Below are 25,631 nucleotides of genomic sequence, written 5' to 3'. Positions count from 1 at the left end.
TGCCTCCATCCCAACGGACATTTACCCTGCCTCCACCCCAATAGACATTTACCCTGCCTCCACCCCAATGGACATTTACCCTGCCTCCACCCCAATGGACATTTACCTTGCCTCCACCCCAAAGGATATTTACCCTGCCTCCACCCCAATGGACATTTACCCTGCCTCCACACCAATGGACATTTACCCTGCATCCGTCCCAATGGATATTTACCCTACCTCCGCCCCAACGGACATTTACCCTGCCTCCGCCCCAATGGACATTTACCCTGCCTCCGCCCCAATGGACATTTACCCTGCCTCCGCCCCAATGGACACTTACCCTGCCTCCACCCCAATAGACATTTACCCTGCCTCCGCCCCAATGGACATTTACCCTGCCTCCGCCCCAATGGACATTTACCCTGCCTCCGCCCCAATGGACATTTACCCTGCCTCCACCCCAATGGACATTTACCTTGCCTCCGCCCCAATGGACATTTACCTTGCCTCCACCCCAATGGACATTTACCCTACCTCCACCCCAATGGACATTTACCCTGCCTCCACCCCAATAGACATTTACCCTACCTCCACCCCAATAGACATTTACCCTACCTCCACCCCAATTGACATTTACCCTGCCTCCACACCAATGGACATTTACCCTGCATCCGTCCCAATGGACATTTACCCTGCCTCCGCCCCAATGGACATTTACCCTGCCTCCACCCCAATGGACATTTACCCTGCCTCCGCCCCAATGGACATTTACCCTGCCTCCACCCCAATATACATTTACCCTGCCTCCACACCAATGGACATTTACCCTGCATCCGTCCCAATGGACATTTACCCTGCCTCCGCCCCAATGGACATTTACCCTGCCTCCACCCCAATGGACATTTACCTTGCCTCCGCCCCAATGCATATTTACCCTGCCTCCACCCCAATGGACATTTACCCTACCTCCACCCCAATGGACATTTACCCTGCCTCCACCCCAATAGACATTTACCCTACCTCCACCCCAATTGATATTTACCCTGCCTCCACCCCAATATACATTTACCCTGCCTCCACCCCAATGGATATTTACCCTGCCTCCGCCCCAATGGATATTTACGCTGCCTCCGCCCCAATGGACATTCATAATTGTTACAGTTGTAAATATGTATAAATGATTACCTGCTGCCCCTGTCCTGCAGACTTCCTACCCCTGCTTTAATTTATTGCTATCAATGTGAATTAATACAATTTCTTTCACTTTAGGTTAGAGGCAATACCATTTTAGAGTAAGCTAAACTAGAATGAACGCCTAAATTAGAGCACATCACTTAGGCCTAGGCTCTGAGAAAACAAAGTTTTCTAGGCTTCTAAAGACTATTAATAGTAAGCTATAACAAGTTATCAATTTCTAACAGTAATTACCATTATTTTGAGAGAATCATCTAGATACATTTTATCCTCCTGTATCTTCTAGACTATTGCATCCCAAATGGCACTCTATTCCCTGTAATGCAGTACTTTTGGCCAGAGCAGTGCACTAAGAGGAACAGGGTGCCATTTGGGACTATCTTACTGATGAATCAATGTGGGAAGTCACGTGTGCCCTGGATGGGCTTCAGTGTTAATGCCGCGTTTAAGACAACTGGGGACTCGTGACATCAGTGATCTTCAGGTCGGAAAGTCGAAGCTCTAGAAAAAGGCCCGAGTTCCCGAGTTGTAATTCTGAGCGGGTTGGCCGTTCAAATCGATTATTTCCAGTCGGAGCTCGTTTTTTTGGTTCACAGTTGTTTTGAACCCACTAAAGTCGGAAGTCGTAGATTTCCTAGTTCCCAGTTACGAGTTCCCGGTAGATTTGAACGCGGCATAAATACGCGAGGAATTTCTGCTGCCTTGCTTGACCACACCCTCCTTCCTTGCTCCTGCCCTGCCCTGCCTCTTCCACCAATCCAATTGTTTCTTATGGACAGAAAAGAGCAGAGGCTCTGAGCTGTCCGATCAGGTCCATTGTCTGCCCGTCCGTCATTAGCAGTCTCAACACGCCCGTGCGGTTTTTTCCCCACTAAACTCAGACTACCCTTTTAGTTCTATCATCTCCCGTCACTGCGTGAAGCTCCTCCCGGAAAATAGAGAGAGAGACACTGTTATGAGGAGAAAAACAGCTAAATAATCACCTGGATTCTTTCATATCAAGGTATGTCGCCTATCTATTTCTTCTGCATGCACAATAAGAAGTGTGTGTGAGATCCATGTTTACTGCTCAAAATGAAATGTTCCATTGTGGCTTTTAGTTTATTCAGCCTGTTTCTTTGCAACAGGCAATTGACACTCTTTGTAGGATTTACTTCAATTGCCTTGTTCAGTGATGTTTGTTTGGAATTTGCTTTGGTGATTCTTGTTATTTTTATTGCATCGTAATCCATGGTGTCTGGGCGCTTGCGTGCGAGTCTCCCTGTCTCGTGCAAGGTGGGTTGTGCGTGTGTGCATATTGTTTTGAGTCAGACTCGCCATCTCCCCGGTCACAGTGAACCGCACTATAGGCGTTAATGGCACAGTGCAGTCCAAAACGTGACAATCCTGTGTTTTATGTAAATTTGTTTCATTCCAAAACACTGCATATCCATGTTCAGAAATGTTGATTAAATACATAGTTTTTTTACTATCTAATCATGGCATGGGGTTGTTCAATTAGACGTATTCGTTAAATCTCAATTGATAAAAGTTACTTTTTATTATTTGGTAAATATTTTCTTAGCTCCTCGTGAACTGCATTGTTGGTTAAGGGCTTTACACGGTAAGGTCAACACTTGTTGTATTCTGCGCATGTGACAAATTAAGTTTGATTTGAAATGTGACCTGTCCTCGCAGTGTAGGAACACCATCGAGATAATATTGTCGAGCTGCATCACAACCTGGTACAGCCACTCCACTCCAATGCCGCTGACACCCGACCCTCCCCCAACGGACATTTACCCTGCCTCCACCCCAATGGACATTTACCCTGCCTCCACCCCAATGGACATTTACCCTGCCTCCACCCCAATGGACATGTATCATTGTTACAGTTGTAAATAGTATAAATTATTACCTGCTGCCCATGTCCTGCGGACTTCCTAACCCTGCTATAATTTAGACTTTACCGTGTAATGCCCTTAACCAACAGTGCAGTTCACGAAGAGCTAAGAAAATATTGACCAAATAATAAAAAGTAAAAAAAAATAACAAAAATCAAGTGTTAAACGAATTGGCCAGAGCAGTGCACTAGGAGGAACAGGGTGCCATTTGGAACTCTATCACTAATGAATCAATGTGGGAAGTCACGTGTGCCCTGGACGGGCTTCGCAGTGTTAATGCCGCGTTTAAGACAACTGGGAACTCGTGACATCAGTGATCTTCAGGTCGGAAAGTCGAAGCTCTAGAAAGAGTTCCCGAGTTGGAATTCCGAGCGGGTTGACCGTTCAAATCGATTTTTCAGTCGGAGCCCGTTTCTTTCCCGATTTCAGTTGTTTCGAACCCACTAAAGTCGGAATTCGTAGATTTCCTAGTTCCCAGTTACGAGTTCCCGGTAGATTTGAACGCGGAATAAATACGCGAAGAATTTCTGCTGTCGGTCTGAACACGCCCGCGGCGTTCTTTTCACTACGCTCAGACTACCCTTTTAGTTCTGCCGGTCACTGCGTGAAGCTCCTCCCGGAAAATGGAGAGAGACACTGTTATGAGGACAGACATGTATTTGTTTAAAATCTATCACTTGATGGTTTCATTTCAGAGACAAAATAATCGTATGTTTTTTTTTTTTCTTCTATAGGCTACATACATCCGCCTCACTCTCAAATAAACAAGTAGTACTGCTAGGTTTTACACAGTCAAATGTAACAAATAACTAAAAAAATTATAAAGAAATATAAATGATACATTTGTGACATTAATGTCTAACCATATTATACCAAAATAATTCGATGCAGTAATATGAGATCTGTATGCAAAACATTTACATTTGGTATTTTATTAATTTAGCAGATGCTCTTATCCATAATGACATACAGTAAGTGGATTAATCTTAAAATAGATACTTGAGATGCCCACATATCACAGTCAAATATACAGGATACGAACATTCCATTTCAGTTAAACAATTCATAAATAGCGTTTTTCATACGCATCTATGAATTATTCATCTGAGAACAATAATATAATAAACACACATGAAGGTACCCATAATCAAGAATTTCTGATGAAAAAAAACAAATGTGAAAAATTGGTGGATCTAGCATTTTGGGAATAAACTCTTAATTTCCACACTATGGGGTTGGAATAATACTGTGAAAATTATAATAATCCCATTTTTAGTGTAATAGCTATTTGAAAAGAGAGCCTGATTTGGTGGTATGGAGTTTTGGCCCGCTTTGTGACATCACCAGGCGGCAAATTAGTTTATAGACCAATAAGAAAGGTCTATTAACTAGTATTTCCCTCCCTTCCCGTTGTCTCCAAACCTCTCTGCCAATTACAGCTAGTTTTCAGTTTTACCCTCCCCACTCCGACCACTCCAAGACAGTCCTAGCAAAAATCTTGCTTGAGAAATGTCTCTTTGCTAAGAAGCTTCTTTAAAAAAAATGTTTTTTTACCATTTACATTGAAAACAATAACAGTAAGTACTTAATTGTTACCCAGAAATGATTTGACATTGAGATAAAAACATCTGCATTGGACCTTTTTTAAAAGAGGGGCAAAAAAAGTATTTAGTCAGCCACCAATTGTGCAGGTTCTCCCACTTAAAAAGATGAGAGGCCTGTAATTTTCATCATAGGTACACTTACACTATGACAGACAAAATGAGAAAAAAAATCCAGAAAATCACATTGTAGGATTTTTAATGAATTTATTTGCAAATTATGGTGGAAAATAAGTATTTGGTCACCTACAAACAAGCAAGATTTCTGGCTCTCACAGACCTGTAACTTCTTCTTTAAGAGGCTCCTCTGTCCTCCACTCGTTACCTGTATTAATGGCACCTGTTTGAACTTGTTATCAGTATAAAAGACACCTGTCCACAACCTCAAACAGTCACACTCCAAACTCCACTATGGCCAAGACCAAAGAGCTGTCAAAGGACACCAGAAACAAAATTGTAGACCTGCACCAGGCTGGGAAGACTTAATCTGCAATAGGTAAGCAGTTTGGTTTGAAGAAATCAACTGTGGGAGCAATTATTAGGAAATGGAAGACATACAAGACCACTGATAATCTCCCTCGATCTGGGGCTCCATGCAAGATCTCACCCCGTGGGGTCAAAATGATCACAAGAAAGGTGAGCAAAATTCCCAGAACCACACGGGGGACCTAGTGAATGACCTGCAGAGAGCTGGGACCAAAGTAACAAAGCCTACCATCAGTAACACACTACGCCGCCAGGGACTCAAATCCTGCAGTGCCAGACGTGTCCCCCTGCTTAAGCCAATACATGTCCAGGCCCGTCTGAAGTTTGCTAGAGAGCATTTGGATGATCCAGAAGAAGATTGGGAGAATGTCAGATGAAACCAAAATATAACTTTTGGTAACAACTCAACTCGTTGTGTTTGGAGGACAAAGAATGCTGAGTTGCATCCAAAGAACACCATACCTACTGTGAAGCTTGGGGGTGGAAACATCATGCTTTGGGGCTGTTTTTCTGCAAAGGGACCAGGACGACTGATCCGTGTAAAGGAAAGAATGAATGGAGCCATGTATCGTGAGATTTTGAGTGAAAACCTCCTTCCATCAGCAAGGGCATTGAAGATGAAACGTGGCTGGGTCTTTCAGCATGACAATGATCCCAAAGACACCGCCCGGGCAACGAAGGAGTGGCTTCGTAAGAAGCATTTCAAGGTCCTGGAGTGGCCTAGCCAGTCTCCAGATCTCAACCCCATAGAAAATCTTTGGAGGGAGTTGAAAGTCCGTGTTGCCCAGCAACAGCCCCAAAACATCACTGCTCTAGAGATCTGCATGAAGGAATGGGCCAAAATACCAGCAACAGTGTGTGAAAACCTTGTGAAGACTTACAGAAAACGTTTGACCTCTGTCATTGCCAACAAAGGGTATATAACAAAGTATTGAGAAACTTTTGTTATTGACCAAATACTTATTTTCCACCATAATTTGCAAATAAATTCATAAAAAATCCTTCAATGAGATTTTTCAGGATTTTTTTTTTCTCATTTTGTCTGTCATAGTTGAAGTGTACCTATGATGAAAATTACAGGCCTCATCTTTTTAAGTGGGAGAACTTGCACAATTGGTGGCTGACTAAATACTTTTTTGCCCCACTGTATAAAATAGTAGACTTCCTTCATTCCTAGAAATCTGCTTGAATGTGGTTCTGGTTCATCATTGTTTGTTAGAATTTAAGCAACAACAATCTATTGTCCCACTCCCAAAGTAAAAGCATCATTCTCTGTAGATTATACAGCCCCATGTGAACTGCTAGTTCTCTGCAGAGACTGCCACTACTAACTGTAGTGTTCTATGGATCCTCATCAGGTTGAGGCCATTTAACCTCTATGTGATCGGGATGGTTGCGCTAACGTGCGCTAATGGGATTAGCATGATGATTGTAAGTAACAAGAACATTTCCCAGGACATAGACATATCTGAAATGGGCAGAAAGCTTATATTCTTGTTAATCTAACTGCCCTGTCCAGTTTACAGTAGCTATTACAGTGAAATAATACCATGCTATTGTTTGAGGAGAGTGCACAATTATGAACTTAAATGTATTGATAAATCAATTAGGCACATTTGGGCTGTCTTGATACATTTTGAACAGAAATGCAATGGTTCACTGGATCAGTCTAAAACGTTGCGCATTCACTGCTCCCATCTAGTGGCCAAAATCTAAAGATTCCTTAGATTCCTAAGTCACATATTGGCCTTTCTCTTGCATTTCAAAGATGATGAAAAAAAACGCATATTTTTTTCTTTGTATTATCTTTTACCAGATCTAATGTGTTATATTCTCCTACATTAATTTCACATTTCCACAAACTTCAAAATGTTTCCTTTCAAATGGTATCAAGAATATGCATATCCTTGCTTCAGGTCCTGAGCTACAGGCAGTTAGATTTGGGTGGGGGGGGGGGGGGGGGGGAGAATGGTCCGATCCTTATCAAACGGTTATGCTTGTTTCCTAGTTTTTATAGATCATGCCGGAGAGATGCCCGAGAATAGGTTATACGTCATAATAAATCATTAATTTAAAATAAAATAAAAATACATATTATAAATTGCATGCGATGGTCTACAGGCCTGTGGAATGGTCGATGTAGCCTAATCATAGATATGATCAGAGTCTTTATAACATCTCTGTAATCATTTCAAGTGACTAATTATATTGCCCACCTTCGGTTTAGTGTGGCAATGATTAAAATACAGTTTGAGAAATTGTTTGATGGTTAGGCTACACAAAGGTATAAAACTATTATAGCCTATCACAGAGCCATATTGCCATAGAATCACGAAATGTGAAGCATCGAATTCCACACTCACTCACACACTTCAGTAGCGTGCAAATTCCAGAGGATGTGTGTAAACGGTGTATTTTTCCACATTGGCTGTGCTGTGTATGGGAGAGGACTGTAAGCATTACAACAACAGGAAGGGTTGTACAATAAACTTTGTTCTGAGACATGACGGGGGGTAGCGGTGTGACCGGCCATGTTGTGTAACCTTTATTTAACTAGGCAAATCGGAACAAGTTCTTATTTACAATGATGGCCTACACCGGGCAAACCCGGACGACGCTGGGCCAATTGTGCGCCGCCCTATAGGTCTCCCAATCACAGCCGGTTGTGATTCGGGAGCCCACGTTACCTTGGTAACTCCATGGACCCCTAAGTGTCTCAGAGTAGGAATGCCGTGGATCTAGGATCAGTTAAGCTTTTTATAGTAAATAGCCTACATTATTTATCACTTTGAGCTCCGTTGATTTGCATTATTTGCGCTCATCTATAAATCTGAACTCATCATGAGGGTCTGCAGTTGCCCACAACGTTTTGGGGAAATGTATCTGAGGGCCTCCAGTTTCCCATCACTGCACTAGAAGAACTGCTTCTGACTCACATCGATGCCACACATGCTGTTTTCAAATGGATTCGTTGCTTTTTAAAGGCAGTCACACTTTGTGTTCCATGAAGTTTACTGATTACAATTCCATATTTTTTTGGGGGGGGTGGGGGGGGGGATTGATCCAAGGGCCTGCGGACCTCTAGTTGCCCGTCCCTGTTGCTCTTCACATCTTCTCCTGACCCACTAGAGACCTCATTTCCAGTCTGGACAGGCTGCGGCCAAAATGGCACCCTGTTCGCTATCAAATGCACGACTTTTGACCAGAGCCATGGTCAAAAGTAGTGCACTATTTAGGGAATCTCTGCCATTTGGGACGCAACCTCAGTCTCTAGTCTCCTCTATCCAGTACTAAAAGGGTTGTGCCAAGACCAAACGGTGGGGAACACTGTCCTAACATGCCCCCCCCCCCCCCCCCCCCCCCCCCTGCTACTGTAACAATCACTCCCCCGGTTTTGTTGTGACTATTTAGATTGCACAGAAGACATTTTTTGGTGTAGTTTTACTGTATAAATGATCAGCATCACTGTAAATTGGGGTTATTCTTTTATTTATTCATCATTTAGTTACTTTGTTGTTTGTCTGTCTTACACCCCCCCCCCCCCCCCCCCCCCACACACAACCTGTTCATAACATCATTTATCATATTTCTTGTGATATGCCAATACAGATGATGTGGAGTCTTTGGATCCTGCTGGGCACTGTTCTCAGTGTGGGTGAGTTGGAGCTTCCTGTGTATTCCCTTATATCTTTTTTTTTAAAGAGAAAATAAAATAAATGAGAAATGACACAGGGGTGGAGAGGGGAGAAAGCTGGGAAGAATGACAATGATTTTTAACCCGGTCCCCAGCCGGGAGTTGCGAGCGGGGAGTGTCACCAGCACTCCCGCTTTATTAGCTCTTTTACATTCCACTGAAAGGTCACGAACAAAACAAAACAAAAAAAAAACATGTGAAAACACAGTTAATGGACAAATGATATTCGGTTGACATTTCAAGATGAATAGTCAGGAATGTTCAAAAGCACACTGCCGTGTAGGTAGGGCCCGTTACGGCTCCTGCACCACACCTTCCTACACCACCAACTGCATTAGGCAACAGCAGAAACCTAGGGCCCGTCACTAATGGCACCCTATTCCCTATATAGGGCACTACTTTTGACCACGGCCCATAGTGCACTTTTATAGTGAAGATAAGATGCCATTTGGGACAATGTCAGCAGATGCCAAGAATTTGTAAATGAAAGTTGTTTTTAAAAGGGTTTCAAGCTACATTATGTGTTTTACCACGGCTTCAGATAATGTGGAGTAAAATGTGTTAATCCTCACTTCCACACACCCTTTTTCTCTCTCTCTCTATCCTCCTCCCCACTTTTGCTCTCATCCATATTCTCTCACTCACTCTCACTCTCTCGCACTCAGATGGCTACGTGGTGCCCGACCTGCACAAGCGTCTGTCCCACGGGCATCAGCTGAAGATCTACCTCCCGAAGAGCGCTGAGAAGCTGGAGTTCACCCCCGCTGCAGAGCCCCTGAAGACGTACCTGTACTGGGACCGTGGATCCCGGGCCACCAGAGGAAAGGTGTCTGGGACAGGAACCGACAGGAGCTGGTATCTGGACAAAGTGAGTGACTGTCTCTTTAATTGTCTAAGTCAAATTTCACCCCCCCGGGGACAATAAAGTATATCAACTCGAATCATACCACCAGAGGTCATTAAGCAGGGATTTGAGGAGATGGTATCCTACTTCTAACAAAACTCACCACTTGGTTTTGACCGGTACTGTTAATATTACTTAACACCTGTCCCGTCCCAGCAATGCACCTACCATCCTCTACCTCTTCATTTCATATATTATTTAAACATTTTTGTGAAGAGATTTTAAATGCACTTATAAATAAAGTTTGATTTTATCATCCCTGTTAAGTGTTTGACCTTTGCCCCCTGAAGGTGACTTACAAGGACCAGGGGACCTATGTCCAGAGAGACTACTGGAACAAGGAGATCTCCTCGCTCAAAGTGGCTGTGACCAGTGAGTGCTTTGCATGTTATTTAAAGGGACATTTCGGGATTTTGGCATGAAGCCCTTCGGACTCTGTGGAAGTAGGATGATTAACTCGTGAATACCATTTTTATGTCTCTGCTTAAGTTTGAAGGAAGTTGCTAACTAGCATTAGCGCAATGACGAAGTCTATAGGAACAGCTCGCATGCTCTAGAGCTAGTTAGCATTGGCTTGCAAAACTACCTCTAATGTCCTTCATAAATGGTATCCACGAGTTCATCTGACCCTGGGACTATCCCTTTAATTAGATAGCCATTACAATTACTTTGTTATTGTCTTGGCCTTTTGTCTCTCTTTCTCTCACTCTCTCTCACCCACCCCCCTCTCTCACCCTTTCATGTACACCCTCCTCCCCTCTTTTTCTCACCCTTTTCCCCTAATGCAACATGTTCTTCCTTTTCTCAGCCAGGCGTGTGTACACGAAGTGCGTGGTGGGCGAGGAACTCCACATCTCATTGGAGGGCATCGACCAGGCCGACGCCACGCTCTCCTTCTCGGGCGCCAACGTCAACGTCACCCTGGTGCATGATGGGGCAGTGGTGGCCCAGGACATCCCGGACTACTGGAACCGGGTCAAGACCCTTTCCACCAAGATCAGCATCCAGAACGTCAACACCTCGGACGTGGGCTACTACACGCTGAAGGACACGCGAGACCGGGTGGTCGCCATCGTCAGGATGGAACTCACAGGTTGTGGTTTCGCTGTGTTGCCATAGATTGTTAGTTAGCTCTGCAGCGTTACTCACTTCGACTGAGTTATCGTGAGTGTGTTGGGAGGGATACTACTTCACTCCAAACCTTGGTCTGCGCAGACGCTTCCTGCGTTCAAAATCATGAAAAAAAACAAAAAACAATTCTAGTTATTTGTCACATGCTTCTTAAAACAACAGGTGTAGGACTGGTGAAATGCTTAGTTACGGGCCCTTCCCAACAATACAAAATAAAAAATAATAATAAATAACGAGGAATAAATACAATGAGTATTGATAACATAGCTATAGACACAGAGTACCAATACCCAGTTGATGAGCAGGGGTATGAGGTACGTAACGTCTTATTCTTAAAATTGTCTAAATAAATAATCCTCATTACTTTACAGACAAAACCCCATAATGTCAAAGCGAAGACAAGTTTTTAGAAGCTTTTGTAAAATACAGAAATATTGAGCTCAGGTGCATCCTGTTTCCATTGATCCTCCTTGAGATGTTTCTACAACTTGATTGGAGTCCACCTGTGGTAAATTCAATTGATTGGACATGATTTTGAAAAGGCACGAACATGTCTCTGGTCCCACAGTTGAAAGTACATGTCAGAGAAAAAACCAAGCCACGAAGGTCCATATCGGAATTGTCTCTAGAGCTCCGAGACAAGATTATCGAGGCCCAGATCTGGGGAAGGGTACCAAAAAAATGTATTCAGAATTGAAGGTCCCCAAGAACACAGTGGCCTCCATCTTTCTTAAATGGAAGAAGTTTGGACCCACCAAGTCTTCCGTTACAGGAATTCTGTAACGTAACAAAATGGGGGAAAAAGTAGAGGTCTGACTATTTTGCGACTGCACTGTACATATACAGTGGGGAGAACAAGTATTTGATACACTGCCGATTTTGCAGGTTTTCCTACTTACAAAGCATGTAGAGGTCTGTAATTTTTTATCATGGGTACACTTCAACTGTGAGAGATGACATCTAAAACAAAAATCCAGAAAATCACATTTGTATGATTTTAAAAGTAATTCATTTGCATTTTATTTCATGACATAAGTATTTGATACATCAGAAAGGCAGAACTTAATATTTGGTACAGAAACCTTTGTTTGCAATTACAGGGATCATACGTTTCCTGTAGTTCTTGACCAGGTTTGCACACACTGCAGCAGGGATTTTGGCCCACTACTCCATACAGACCTTCCCCAGATCCTTCAGGTTTCGGGGCTGTCGCTGGGCAATACGGACTTTCAGCTCCCTCCAAAGATTTTCTATTGGGTTCAGGTCTGGAGACTGGCTAGGCCACTCCGGGACCTTGAGATGCTTCTTACGGAGCCACTCCTTAGTTGCCCTGGCTGTGTGTTTTGGGTCGTTGTCATGCTGGAAGACCCAGCCATGACCCATCTTCAATGCTCTTAATGATTCCTCCTCTGGATCATCCAGATGGTCATTGGCAAACTTCAGACGGGCCTGGACATGCGTTGGCTTGAGCAGGGGGAGACCTTGCGTGCCCTGCAGGATTTTAATCCATGACGGCGTGGTGTGTTACTAATGGTTTTCTTTGAGACGGTGGTCCCAGCTCTCTTCAGGCCAGTGACCAGGTCCCTCACCTTCCTCATGATCATTGATGCCCCACGAGGTGAGATCTTGCATGGAGCCCCAGACCGAGGGTGATTGACCGTCATCTTGAACTTCTTCCATTTTCTAATAATTGTGCCAACAGTTGTTTCCTTCTCACCAAGCTGCTTGCCTATTGCCCTGCAGCCCATCCCAGCCTTGTGCAGGTCTACAATTGTATCCCTGATGTCCTTACACAGCTCTCTGGTCTTGGCCATTGTGGAGAGGTTGGAGTCTGTTTGAGTGTGTGGACAGATTAGATTCCGTCTCTCATGATTGAAGTGTACCTATGATAAAAAAAATTACAGACCTCTACATGGTTTGTAAGTAGGAAAACCTGCAAAATCGGAAGTGTATCAAATACTTGTTCTCCCCACTGTAGATAGGAGTAAAGTGACTAGGCCACAGGATAGATAATTAACAGTAGCCGCAGCATATGTAATAAGCACCCCATGGCACCCTATTTGGTACACTGGGCTCTGGTCAAAACTAGTCCACAAATATCCAAGTATGCTTAGTGCATAGTGTAAGTAGTAACAAGTCCGATAGATACAAACTGGTGCTGTATAGAGAGAGACAAGTGGTGTTGGCTGCATAGAATTCTTAGAATTAAATTACCTCTGTTAGGTCATGTTGAAGTTCGAGTAGGTCATGGAAATAGACACAGCATCAGGATCCCTTCCCAATGGTCTGGTATACTGGCCCTTCGTTCCAAATGGCACACTATTCCTGATATAGTGCACTACTTTTGACCAGGGCCCGTAGTGGAATAGGGTGCCATTCGGGATACGCATTGTTTGGCTCGCAGCTCATATGTCCCTGTTTGTCACTAATTAGTTGGTTATTTGTAGGACTACAGGGCTGCTCAGTAAGCTATGGGGTAGTGGGAAAGAGGGGGGTGGGGTGAGGGGGGGATAGAATACAACATGCATAGAGTGAAACACATGTCGTCTGTCAATCACTCCCTCCTGTTCCCCTTACGGCTTTGCAATGTCTCTCAAATTAACTTCCCCGACTCGCTCCTTCTGCATCTCTCTCCCTCTCCTCCCTCCCTCCAGACAAACATGAGAGTGAAGCAGGCAACCCCCTCATGGCCCTCCTCCTCCTGCTTGGTATCCCCGCCAGTATCTGTTTCTGTTGCCGGAAGAGGATCTTCAAGAACAAATCCCCCGACACCACCGCCATCCAACTGGACAACCCCGAGACTCTGCACCCCCCTCCCGGCTACAACATGCCCGGAGGAGGGGTGTCCCCTGGACCTGGTGTGCCGGTGAGGGATAGTTAGATGGTGGCTTGGCTACGAAATGGCACCCGATTCTCGCCATAGGTCTCCGGTCAAAACTAGTTCACTCGGGAATATGGTTCTGTTTGGGACAAATCCCATTTAGAAGTTGCCCTTTAGGTTCCTCCCTCTAATCGGTCTCTCCTCGTCTCCCATGCTGCACTACTATAATAATGACATTGTTGCAGTAACTCGTGGTGTTTTGTAGTTGAGCGGTAATAACGTGACGAGTTTTATTTTCTGTGGTTATTGCAGACGTTCTATCATGGCCCAGGTCCAGATCCTAACATGGTACATTATCCATTTATTCTTTATACACTTAACTACATACTGTGGTGTGTTGGTTTGTGCATGCCTTGTGTTTTATATGTCATTGGAATAGATAGTCGTGGCCAAAAGTTTTGAGAATGACACATTTTCACAAAGTCTGTTGCCTCTGTGTCTTTAGACATTTTTGTCAGATGTTACTATGGAATATTGAAGTATAATTACAAGCATTTCGTAAGCGTCAAAGGCATTTATTGACAATTGCATGAAGTTGATGCAAAGAGTCAATATTTGCAGTGTTGACCCTTCTTTTTCAAGACCTCTGCAATCCGCCCTGGCATGCTGTCAATTAACTTCTGGGCCACATCCTGACTGATGGCAGCCCATTCTTGCATAATCAATGCTTGGAGTTTGTCAGAATTTGTGGGTTTTTGTTTGTCCACCCGCCTCTTGAGGATTGACCACAAGTTCTCAATGGGATTAAGGTCTGGGGAGTTTCCTGACCATGGACCCAGAATATCTATGTTTTGTTCCCCGAGCCACTTAGTTATCACTTTTGCCTTATGGCAAGGTGCTCCATCATGCTGGAAAAGGCATTGTTCGTCACCAAACTATTCCTGGATGGTTGGGAGAAGTTGCTCTCGGAGGATGTGTTGGTACCATTCTTTATTCATGGCTGTGTTCTTAGGCAAAATTGTGAGTGAGCCCACGCCCTTGGCTGAGAAGCAACCACACACATGGTCTCAGGATGCTTTACTGTTGGCATGACACAGGACTGATGGTAGCGCTCACCTTGTCTTCTCCGGACAAGCTTTTTTCCGGATGCCCCAAACAATCGGAAAGGGGATTCATCAGAGAACATGACTTTACCCCAGTCCTCAGCAGATCAATCCATGTACCCTTTGCAGAATATCCGTCTGTCCCTGATGTTTTTCCTGGAGAGAAGACACCAGGCCTTCCTCAAAGTCTTTGCCTCACTGTGCGTGCAGATGCACTCTCACCCGCTTGCTGCCATTCCTGAGCAAGCTCTGTACTGGTGGTGCCCAGATCCCACAGCTGAATCAACTTTAGGAGACGGTCCTGATGCTTGCTGGACTTTCTTGGGTGCCCTGGAGCCTTCTTCACAACAATTGAACAGCTCTCCTTGAAATCAAATCAAATTTTATTTGTCACATACACATGGTTAGCAGATGTTAATGCGAGTGTAGCAAAATGCTTGTGCTTCTAGTTCCGACAATGCAGTAATAACCAACAAGTAATCTAACTAACAATTCCAAAACTACTGTCTTGTACACAGTGTAAGGGGATAAAGAATATGTACATAAGGATATATGAATGAGTGATGGTACAGAGCAGCATAGGCAAGATACAGTAGATGGTATCGAGTACAGTATATACATATGAGATGAGTATGTAAACAAAGTGGCATAGTTAGTGGCTAGTGATACATGTATTACATAAGGATACAGTCGATGGTATAGAGTACAGTATATACGTATGCATATGAGATGAATAATGTAGGGTAAGTAACATTATATAAGGTAGCATTGTTTAAAGTGGCTAGTGATATATTTACATAATTTCCCATCAATTCCCATTATTAAAGTGGCTGGAGTTGAGTCAGTGTCAGTGTGTTGGCAGCAGCCACTCAATGTTAGTGGTGGCTGTTTAACAGTCTGATGGCCTTGAGATAGAAGCTGTTTTTCAGTCTCTCGGTCCCAGCTTTGATGCACCTGTACTGACCTCGCCTTCTGGATGATAGCGGGGTGAACAGGCAGTGGCTCGGGTGGTTGATGTCCTTGATGATCTTTATGGCCTTCCTGTAACATCGGGTGGTGTAGGTGTCCTGGAGGGCAGGTAGTTTGCCCCCGGTGATGCGTTGTGCAGACCTCACTACCCTCTGGAGAGCCTTACGGTTGAGGGCAGAGCAGTTGCCGTACCAGGCGGTGATACAGCCCGCCAGGATGCTCTCGATTGTGCATCTGTAGAAGTTTGTGAGTGCTTTTGGTGACAAGCCAAATTTCTTCAGCCTCCTGAGGTTGAAGAGGCGCTGCTGCGCCTTCTTCACAATGCTGTCTGTGTGAGTGGACCAATTCAGTTTGTCTGTGATGTGTATTTTTTTATTTTTTTATTTTACCTTTATTTAACCAGGCAAGTCAGTTAAGAACAAATTCTTATTTTCAATGACGGCCTGGGAACAGTGGGTTAACTGCCTGTTCAGGGGCAGAACGACAGATTTGTACCTTGCCAGCTCGGGGGTTTGAACTCGCAACCTTCCGGTTACTAGTCCAACGCTCTAACCACTAGGCTACCCTGCCGAGGAACTTAAAACTTGATGATCCGATAAATGGTTGATTTAGGTGCAATCTTACTGGCAGCAATATCCTTGCCTGTGAAGCCCTTTTTGTGCAAAGCAATGATGACTGCACGTGTTTCCTTGTAGGTAACCATGGTTGACAAAGGAAGAACAATGATTCCAAGCACCACCCTCCTTTTGAAGCTTCCAGTCTGTTATTGAAACTCAATCAGCATGATGGAGTGATCTCCAGCCTTGTCCTCGTCAACACTCACACCGGTGTTAATGAGAGAATCACTGACCCTGGTCCTTTTGTGGCAGGGCTGAAATGCAGTGGAAATGTTTTTTGGGGATTCAGGTCATTTGCATGGCAGAGGGACTTTGCAATTAATTGCAATTCATCTGATCACTCTTCATAACATTCTGGAGTATATGCAAATTGCCATCATACAAACTGAGGCAGCAGACTTTGTGAAAATTAATATTTGTGTCATTCTCAACTTTTGGCCACAACTGTGTGTGTCGTTTTCTTATCTTCGTCTTGTCATGAACCATAATGTGTTGAGTATATAAGTCCTTCTATCTAACTTTGGGAACTGTGGTTGTCCATGTTAGTATATGTTTATGTAGAGTACTTGTATGAGTATATCGCATATAGAATTCAATTCAAAATACTTTATTTATCCCACGAGGGTTAATTGTGTAGGCAGGAGTGCAGATACGTAAAAATAGCATCCAAGAACATACAACATAATCACAACTACACAACATAATCACAACTACACAACATAATCACAACTACACAACACCAATAGTGTTTGAGTATGTTTGAGTCCCTCTGTTTTACTGTGGTGCTCCTCCATGTACAGGGAGGTTACCCTCAGGTTTACCCTCCCCCCAACCCTGGGATGCCTGGCCAGCCTCAATGGACCGGACCCCCACCTCAACCAGTGAGTCCATCCATCTCTTCCCCCATTATGTTTCTCTCTGTGAGTCCACCCATCTCTTCATTATATCAGCGGTTGGTATGGTTGTTAGTGAACCCTCATAAACCCCCGTCAGGTGTGAAACTCCTCGGGAGAAGAAACAAAAAGAGTGTGACAGTGTTTTGTTGTGGTTTGTTTCAGTGTTTCAACCCAGGCTACCCCTCCCAGGACCCTTTGTACCCCCCTGCCCAGCCCCCACAGTGGACTGGCCCACCACCCAACCAGCCACAGTACAACCCTGGTGCTCCTCCGATGGTAGGGATTTATACTCTACAATCTTAGAAAAAAGGGGTTCCAAAAGGGTTCTTTGGCTGTCCCCATACAAGAGCCCTTTTTGGTTTCAGGTAGAACCCTTTTGCATTCCATGTATAACCCTCTGTAGAAAGGGTTCTACCTGGAACCAAAAAGGATTATCCTATGGGGAGAGTCAAAGAACCCTTCAAGGTTCTACATAGAAAAAAAAATGTACTAAGAGTGTACTCTGTTCTATTCCACTCTATGCTAGTCAACCCTATTTGATTCTATACAACTCTATAAATCAGCCCCTACTCCTCTCCCCTCTGTTCTATTCCACTCTATGCTAGTCAACCCTATTCTACACAACTCTATAAATCAGCCCCTACTCCTCTTCCCCCTGTTCTACGATCTAACTGTGCCTGACCACTAACAGTAGAGTAGAGCCTAACCAGTACCCTGTGGCGCCGATGGTATATCTCTACTTAACCGTTGCATAGTGTCTTTTCTCACTCCACTTCCCTCTTTTCCTTTGTGGCTGTCATATTCCACTCTGGTTTTGATCCTTCTCATCTCAGAGTGTAGTTAGTGTGTGTGTGTGTGTGTGGAAGCTTGCGTAACTGTGTGTGTTTCAGGGGTATGCGCCGGTGATGTACAGCGCCCCCTCAGGGAAGGAGGAGATAAAGATGGAGAACATGTCTCCTGCTGATCCCCTCCTTGCCCATCCACCACCCCAGGTCAGTCCTCACTCACTCTCTCATACACACACACACACACCTTCTGACATTGTTCCTCCCTCCTCCCCCCCAGGTCCCCCCGCCCACCTCTGAAGCTCTGCACTCCACAGACGGAGCCTTCCAGTTCAACATCGACACAGGAAAAAACGCCCCCACCAACTTCCTGTAGAACGCCTGTCATCGGTCCAATCAGGAGCGGCCTTAGTAATGTTGCCACGGCTCCGTCCCGAATACGGTTCAATGGCTTCCTTTGCTCATCTCCTTGACTGTGACCACTTCTATAAATGGGGAGAGATAGCAGAGGAAGCAGTATGTCGTAGATGTAACTGTGACCTAGACATTGCCCCTCAAATCACCTATCTATCCTTTTCTGGTGAGTGTTATACTGTTTTCTGACATAAGACTATTATTATTATTATACATTTAAAAATGCATATTTAGATTACCCCCGTTAAACCATGGGGCCCGTTTGCGATTCAAACTAGGGAGGTGTTAAACAATGGAAGTGTTAATGAATTTCCCTGCAAAAAGACAGAGATCCATTCTCACAGATACTGTTTTTCTTGGGGTTACAGGGTCTGTGAAAAAACAGGTTTCATTACTAGCTCTCTTTTTTTAAATGTACCCATGTTTTTTTATTTTTTATTACTCCCTACACCTTTCACGTATACACAAACGAAAGTAACCAAATTTAAAAGGTTGTTTTTTTTGTCTCTGTGTAAATTGGATATTAGTGAAGGAAAGGAGATCATTTGAAAGGACTATTTCCTGTATAGCTGTGATGAAGTCAGTCAAAATGTCTGGGTGGGGGGGAAAACATGTCAAACTGAATCAGAGGCCATGATCCCCACCCTTCTCCAGAAGTGTGCACTGATCCACTCCCTATCATGCATTTAAGCATTGGATTGGTTCCAAAAACTGTCTTGAGGGAGTTTCCACCATATTCCCAGTCCATTTATTTTTAGAAGGGGAGTGTACAAGAGAATTGGAATGTAGCCAGTGTGTAGCCCATAGAGAATGATAGAGGCCTCTAGTGGCCAAAAGGCAGTATTGGCATGGGCAGCGCCATTGAGGGCTTCCACCAATTTAATGTATGGCATCTATCAAACACTGGTTGTGTTCCCCTGCGGAGACGCTGCATGCTTCAACCAATGGTTGCGTGCCACGTCATCGGCTGTGCAGTCATGCACAGTCGAACATGTGGTTAGCTGATACGTAAAATAGCTATCCAAGAGTTGTAAGATCTGGCATTCGTCAGCTACGTCTGAGGAGAGGAACACAACCGATAACTGCCTTTCAGGGTTCTACTGGAACCAAAAATAGGGACAGCCGAAGAACCTTTTTGGAAATGTTTTTTTAAGTGTATCAGAACCCACATCACTCCTAATCATACATTCAGAAGGTGCTAGGACAACTCATCATCCACTCGGTAGACCAAGCAAAGCTCTCCGCCAGTCAGGTAGCCACTTCCTGTTGTGTATATTTAAAGTGTGTATGTGTGTGTATATCCTATCTATCTATCTCTATATATATGCAAATACGATCAGAAATGCCTTTACTTCCCAAAGTATAGCCATTTTTCATTATATGCATGGTGTATCATTTTAGTTCTACATATGAAACTGCTGTCATTTCAACAGGGTGGGTATGTAGCGTCAAATAACTTAATACACTGGGAGGGCGCTATTTTATTAAGATGTTATACATCGTCTGCATCCCCCTCAAAAGTAGTGTACTATAGGGTGCCATTTGCAACACATATCATCTTGGTTTAAAAGGCTCATTTTGGTATTTAAATATAAAATCCTATTCGTCTCTTAAATAATGAAGCACTCCTGAAGGTTTTACAGACAGTTTGAGCGGATCACTTTTGTTAAGTCGGTGGCCACCACCTTTCAAAGTGTGATCCATTATGGGGATAAAAATGATCCCACTTGTGCCTACATGTCAACTGCATGAACTTTGCAAAAAAAGTTCATGAAGTTTTGACTGCAAGTTTCTGCAGTTGCTCTTCACCAACTTCCTCCTGCAGCCATCACCTGCATTGTGGGAGGCTCTATTGTCAACCAATCACTAGGATGTTTTTGTTTGACCCACACGAACGTGACCAAAGACATGACTGAAACAGGAACCAACTTTGCCTTGATTTATGTATACAGTGGATATATACAAAATGAATGTGATACGAGTCTCTCATTGTTTGTACAATGTACACACGCATGATTTCAAATTATGATCATGTGATATGGGAGTTGGAGACATGATTATTTGAACGTTACAAAGAAATACTTTTATAACAATGGCAACACTGCTATGTTCGTCTGAGATTTGGTACAAAACCACGTGCCCAAACTTTTGGCTGTCGCAGTTGCTCCTTCCCCGATTTCACTCCTCGAATTTCATCTAGTCGTTTGCTTAAGCCTTATCACGCAAACGCATCCAGTGCCTTCTTGTCCTGGGGTGTATTCATAAGTGCACAATGAAGCAAACAGTAACAACTTTTTGGGACAAATTCAGTTAGTCCCTACCCGTTTCAACCTATTTGCTTCCGTTGGGTACATTCATTAGGAACCTCTGGTCAGGTCAGGGGATGAGAAATTTATTTTACATGATTATATTCAGGGAGAGGTCATTTCCAGACCATGTAACCAGAACAGTAAAAACTCCTGGCCCTAGTTGGTCAAGGGATAATCTCAATTGGAGAAGGGCAGATGAGAAGGCCTCTTGATTACGCTTAAACTTTTGGAGTTACTTTTAAAACGTTCTTCCCAAAACTGCTTTTCTCACCAACTGTCTCATCCCCCTACACGCAACACGCTTTAAAAGGAATGGACAGATCTCAAATGTAGGTAATAGGAAGTATGCATCCGTTTTGTTTTATGAGAACTTGTTTGTGTTGTATGCTGCCATAACTGGAAAGGCACGAGAATGAAAGGTGATCGGTGTAGACATGAAGAAAATATGATTTCCAATGCCATATCGTTAGACCTTATGGAATGTTTAGTGTTTCTATTCTGTGAATATCAAAAGCATTTATTGTAGAACAGTCTGTAGGACATGCATATGTCCACCTCAATAAACAGAAAACACAACTCTGTCCGTCTGTTTCCTTTAAAACAAGCTAATCATATTTGCTGTCAATTCTGTTTCACACACAAATTAACTAAGATCTTTACGAAAAAGGCAAAGTGCTTCATTATGCAAAATGATACTTTTTTTTTTTTTTAACAAAACTTTATGTACAACGTCCTTGTTACGATCCTAGACCTAGGTTAATGTACAAAACAAGGCCTTTCAGTTCCCATCCATCCACCCCTCACTTGTCTTTCCTCCTCTCCATTTCTCTCACTCGTCTCTCTAGCACCCTCACTTGATCCTCCAGGTAGGTGTTGTTGCCCCCGATACCCAATAGGACGCAGATGCTCACCAGGCCGGCCAATCGCAGCGCCGTAGTCTCCGTTCCAACACTGCTGTCACTTAGGATCAGGCAAAACAGTCCTAAAACCACACCCAGCTTCAGTAGCCACAGGACCCGCCTCAGAGTGGACGCCACCAATCGGAAGGCCAGGGACAGCAGCCAGTAGCCAATGAGAGCCAGCAGAAGCCACTGACCGATATAGACCACAGCATCTGGGGTGATACTGTTAACAGGCATTTCAACTGGAGGAGAGAAAGAAATAGATACACATGATATTAGTGCATTTTCTGGCCTAGCAATCTTAAAATGCTCCCTTGTCTCCATTCCAAGACTTGGCAAAAATGTGGTTTTAGTATGTTGCTATGTAATTATTGTACCGGTAGTTATAGTCACAAAGCCTAGTAGGTTACTGTTGGCAATGTGGAGAAAAAGGCTTCCCCGTCTGGCGCACACACCTAATCCAGGGCATGTCTGCCAGTGGGTAAAGGGCTCCCTTGGCAGGTCAGACTTTCATCCGGTTTTGTGTTGTGTGTCTACAGAGAACAGTTACAGTAAATGACTGAGTGTACCATTGCACTGTATATGGGTTGTGTGTTGATGTTGCATGATGTGGGATCAATCAATAGAATGACTTATTTGAAATTATTTTTGTATTGACAACTGTCTGTTCCATTATTGAATAGTGCACCGGTTATCAGCCCTGGTCCCGGGGAGCCACTGGTTGTGCAGGTTTTTGCTCCAGCCCCGCTCTAACACACCCGATCCAACTAGTCAACTGCTCATCGAGACATTGATTTGGTGTGTTAGTGCTGGGCTGAAACAAAAGCCTGCACGTGACATGCTTTAGCTCTCTGGAAACAGTGTTGGTGACTGACTAGAGTATTGCAATAGCTTTCTGGGCCTGTATTCCTAAAGTGGGAATAGGAGTGTTGATCTAACATATGTTTTGCCTTTAATATTATAACGAATGATCCCAGCTGTTTACCATCAACTCCTGCTGCCATCAGGAACTGGGTGAGGTACTTCATAACCACATTCGCTCCACTGGCCGCTGCCTCAGCCAGATACTTGACCACCTGAAAGAAACACTGATAGGAGGGTCGAGAGAGTTGAGAGGGTTCTGTTTGAGGCAAACACATGGGTCACTAAATCCGGAACTAAAACAAGGGTGCATAAGGGTTCCCGTATATGGCCGACTTGTTACTACTTGCACCTACCTAATTCGAAAAAAGAACTGACATCATTAGACTAAGAATTGATGATTCGAACTACTGTTAAATCTAAACTTAGAGCCGGCTATTCTTTGTTCCTCACCTTCTGTGCATTTTCAACGGACCTTGCCCCGAGAAGGTGGACCAGGTAACCGTGCGCCTCCTCAGACAAATCCGTGAGCGTCTCCCGGAGGACTTGCATCATTCCCGGGGAATAGTTGAATGACTTCTCGAAGCGACTATTTTCTCCCGAACAAGAAACTACCACCGTGCTCAGCACACACACGACAAAACACACTTTCATTTTTTTCAGACGCCTTATGTAAAGTCAAACAATAAAAATATAAAAACATCCAACGTCTTTAAATTTAGTTGAATATGGTTTCACTGCAAAAATATATGCTACAACAATCTAAACCGGCCACTTTACGGACAGGAACATATTGGCTACAATGTAGCCTATGTCTTACATATAGCAACAAAAAAAAAAGTAAGTTTCTAACGGAAGTTTCCAGGATATAGTAAGTAGGCAGGCCAACTCAAAACGTACTGCAGTAGTTGCGTTGCCTTTCTTCTTCATCTTAAGTTTTATTGGCGAATCGCAATTAACTGACAAGCGCATACACCGCCACCTACTGTACTGGAGTGTGAAGACCTATCTATGCCACGATATTCTCTTAACCAACCCCGGATTTCTAATAAAATAACTCCGTACAAACCTCACTACTCCCATCACCCCCACCCCAAATACCACCCACTCCCGTCCAACCTCTGACCCTGTCAAACAACCTACACACATTCCACAAAATGGTAATACATGTTCAACCGTTTCCTCTACCGTATAGCCATTACACATTCCAGTACCATATTACCCTATCAATTTCAAAAGATACATTCGATCCCATATGCCCGAATCTCATCCTACACAACATAACCTCCTCCCTTCTGTTCTCATTATATGACACCATCTCCCGTACAGATTTCCTTGTACTATAAAAACGTCTTCCTTTACTACTTCCATCCCATTGTCTCTGCCAGCGATCTAACCCATTTTTTTTTTCGAATTAATGTTTTAATTTCTCCTCTACCCAACTGCACCTGTATATCCACAATTGTACTTTTCACTGCTGTTTTTCAATTATATCTACTATATAATTTCAATAAACTCCTATATGAGTCGGAATTCAACTGAACTAAATTTCAGTACCATGTATTTGTAAACCCAACGAACTGCGTCATTATTTCTAACCATACATCCTCTCGTTTTGACTTTTCAGATCTTAAACTACACAGATCTGATGTAGTCCCGACGTATTACTAGTCTTCTTGGTTGCGCCTCCTCTATCGGGTGGGTATAATTTGTGGAACGTTCCAAAAGGAATCAACAAACAACACATACAAAGTTGTATAGAGGCAGAATAAGATACCAAACAAAGTTTGGCAGTCGACAGCCCCAAATGTATTTTATTTTATACCAACCTTTATTTTCATACCCTCATCTCCCGTTGTCTATTTGTTCGACATTTTTTTTTAAATGTAGTAGCAATAGGCCTATATATCACACGCAAAATAACTAAAATAACTGTATGAACATACGTGAAATCAAAGTGTATTCCTTCAAGTGTTATCCCGGGCCCCGGTGAAAAGTAGTGTTTATTTAATTCCCTATGGACCTGGTCAAAAGTATTGCACTATGGTATATATATATATATATATATATAAAGTCTTCTTCCTTTACTTGTTCCTCTAGGCTTGAGCCTTGCAGGTCAGGTAGGCCAGCTTGGTGGTGAGCTGCTCGGTGAAGACGGGGTGGAACGCCCGCGTGATCCTCAACATGTTGCCTTCACGGGCCTCGTCCACCAGAGTCTGGCCCCAGATATCTATCTCCTGGGTGGGAGGGGAGGAGAGAGAAGAGCAGGAGAGTGGACACGAGACGAGAGCTGAGGTAAGTGGGAGGAGTAAATCGAACTTGAAGGTGAATTAGGAAAAATGACATTCATTGCCATTGTCAGATTTAGTGGTGGTATGTTGAGGATGATGCTGAAACCCCAACTGTAGAGTAAAAACACTTAGGAGGTATAACGGTCCAGTTGCTACAGTGCTTGGGTGAAGTCTCAATGAAGATCTATTTTACCTCTCCTACCCCACCCTGAGATGAGCAGGGTCGCACTGTAGAAAAACGTTTCAAAACATTGTGCAAGGGAAAACGTAAACAAGTGTTTCTTATTGGACAAGTTCAGATAGTACCATTTCGGCCTGTTTGCTTTCGTTTAGTGCCTAGTGAGTAAATATGACACTGGTTTTTACCAGAGGGTGGCCCCAAACTGCCCACAGGACTTATTTTATTACATCAATTTGATGTTATTTTAATGGACAAAAATGTGCTTCTCTTTCAAAAACAAGAACATTTCTAAGTGACCCCAAACTTTTGAACGGTAGTGTATATTTATTTATAAAGAGCTTTTGATATTTGTCCCTCATAAATAAAATCAAATGCAGTAATGTAGTGAATAAGTATATAAGTAAATGTAAAGAGTGAGAAAGGAAAAATGTAGGATAGGAAGGGTGGATGAAAAAAGAGAGGGGTGGATTGTGTGTGGCTGTCCATGTGGGAGGGAGAGTATGCGATGGAATGGGAGAGGGAGCCAGAGAGGAACAAAACAATGAATTCATTTCTAGAATAATCTTCAGTCAGACTCCATCAAAGCAGTGAACGCTGCCGTTCCGGC

General features: G+C 43.6%; 2 protein-coding genes across 3 annotated transcripts; one reads left to right on the top strand and one right to left on the bottom strand.

Moving 5' to 3' along the window:
- The first annotated feature begins 1,888 nt into the window (after positions 1–1,888).
- LOC139374861 (uncharacterized) lies at positions 1,889–21,368 on the top strand. Of its 2 annotated transcripts, XM_071116031.1 has the most exons (11): positions 1,904–2,179; positions 8,756–8,801; positions 9,506–9,708; positions 10,035–10,116; positions 10,553–10,837; positions 13,530–13,741; positions 14,009–14,044; positions 17,186–17,266; positions 17,444–17,557; positions 18,172–18,273; positions 18,347–21,368. In XM_071116031.1, the coding sequence occupies exons 2-11, from the start codon at positions 8,756–8,758 to the stop codon at positions 18,440–18,442; spliced, it is 1,257 nt and encodes a 418-aa protein (XP_070972132.1). In that variant the 5' UTR covers positions 1,904–2,179; the 3' UTR covers positions 18,443–21,368. The 2 variants fall into 2 exon arrangements, with proteins under 2 accessions (XP_070972133.1, XP_070972132.1); XM_071116032.1 differs by lacking the exon at positions 14,009–14,044 and having other exon boundaries at positions 1,889–2,179; positions 18,347–21,365.
- LOC139374862 (voltage-gated monoatomic cation channel TMEM109-like) lies at positions 21,120–23,485 on the bottom strand. The gene is made up of 3 exons (XM_071116034.1): positions 23,006–23,485; positions 22,677–22,779; positions 21,120–21,933 (listed from the first exon to the last, which is right to left on the bottom strand). Exons 1-3 carry the CDS (start codon positions 23,204–23,206, stop codon positions 21,590–21,592), a joined length of 648 nt encoding a protein of 215 aa, XP_070972135.1. The 5' UTR covers positions 23,207–23,485; the 3' UTR covers positions 21,120–21,589.
- Between the last annotated feature and the right edge of the window lie 2,146 nt (positions 23,486–25,631).

This window comes from Oncorhynchus clarkii, chromosome 19 (genome assembly GCF_045791955.1).
Source record: "Oncorhynchus clarkii lewisi isolate Uvic-CL-2024 chromosome 19, UVic_Ocla_1.0, whole genome shotgun sequence".
Classification (NCBI taxonomy): domain Eukaryota; kingdom Metazoa; phylum Chordata; class Actinopteri; order Salmoniformes; family Salmonidae; genus Oncorhynchus; species Oncorhynchus clarkii.
Note: the sequence above shows the minus strand (reverse complement) of the source record. Positions and strands in the feature narration are given on the sequence as shown.

Bases quoted from the DNA above. Each gene is read 5' to 3' on its own strand.
- LOC139374861 (XM_071116031.1), top strand. From the start codon at position 8,756: ATGATGTGGAGTCTTTGGATCCTGCTGGGCACTGTTCTCAGTGTGG. The intron at 14,045-17,185 runs GTACATTATCCA...CTCCATGTACAG, and splicing joins CAGGTCCAGATCCTAACATG to GGAGGTTACCCTCAGGTTTA. The intron at 17,558-18,171 runs GTAGGGATTTAT...TGTGTGTTTCAG, and splicing joins ACCCTGGTGCTCCTCCGATG to GGGTATGCGCCGGTGATGTA.
- LOC139374862 (XM_071116034.1), bottom strand. From the start codon at position 23,206: ATGAAAGTGTGTTTTGTCGTGTGTGTGCTGAGCACGGTGGTAGTTTCT. The intron at 22,780-23,005 runs GTGAGGAACAAA...CCCTCCTATCAG, and splicing joins CCGTTGAAAATGCACAGAAG to TGTTTCTTTCAGGTGGTCAA. The intron at 21,934-22,676 runs GTAAACAGCTGG...TCTCTCCTCCAG, and splicing joins GATGGCAGCAGGAGTTGATG to TTGAAATGCCTGTTAACAGT.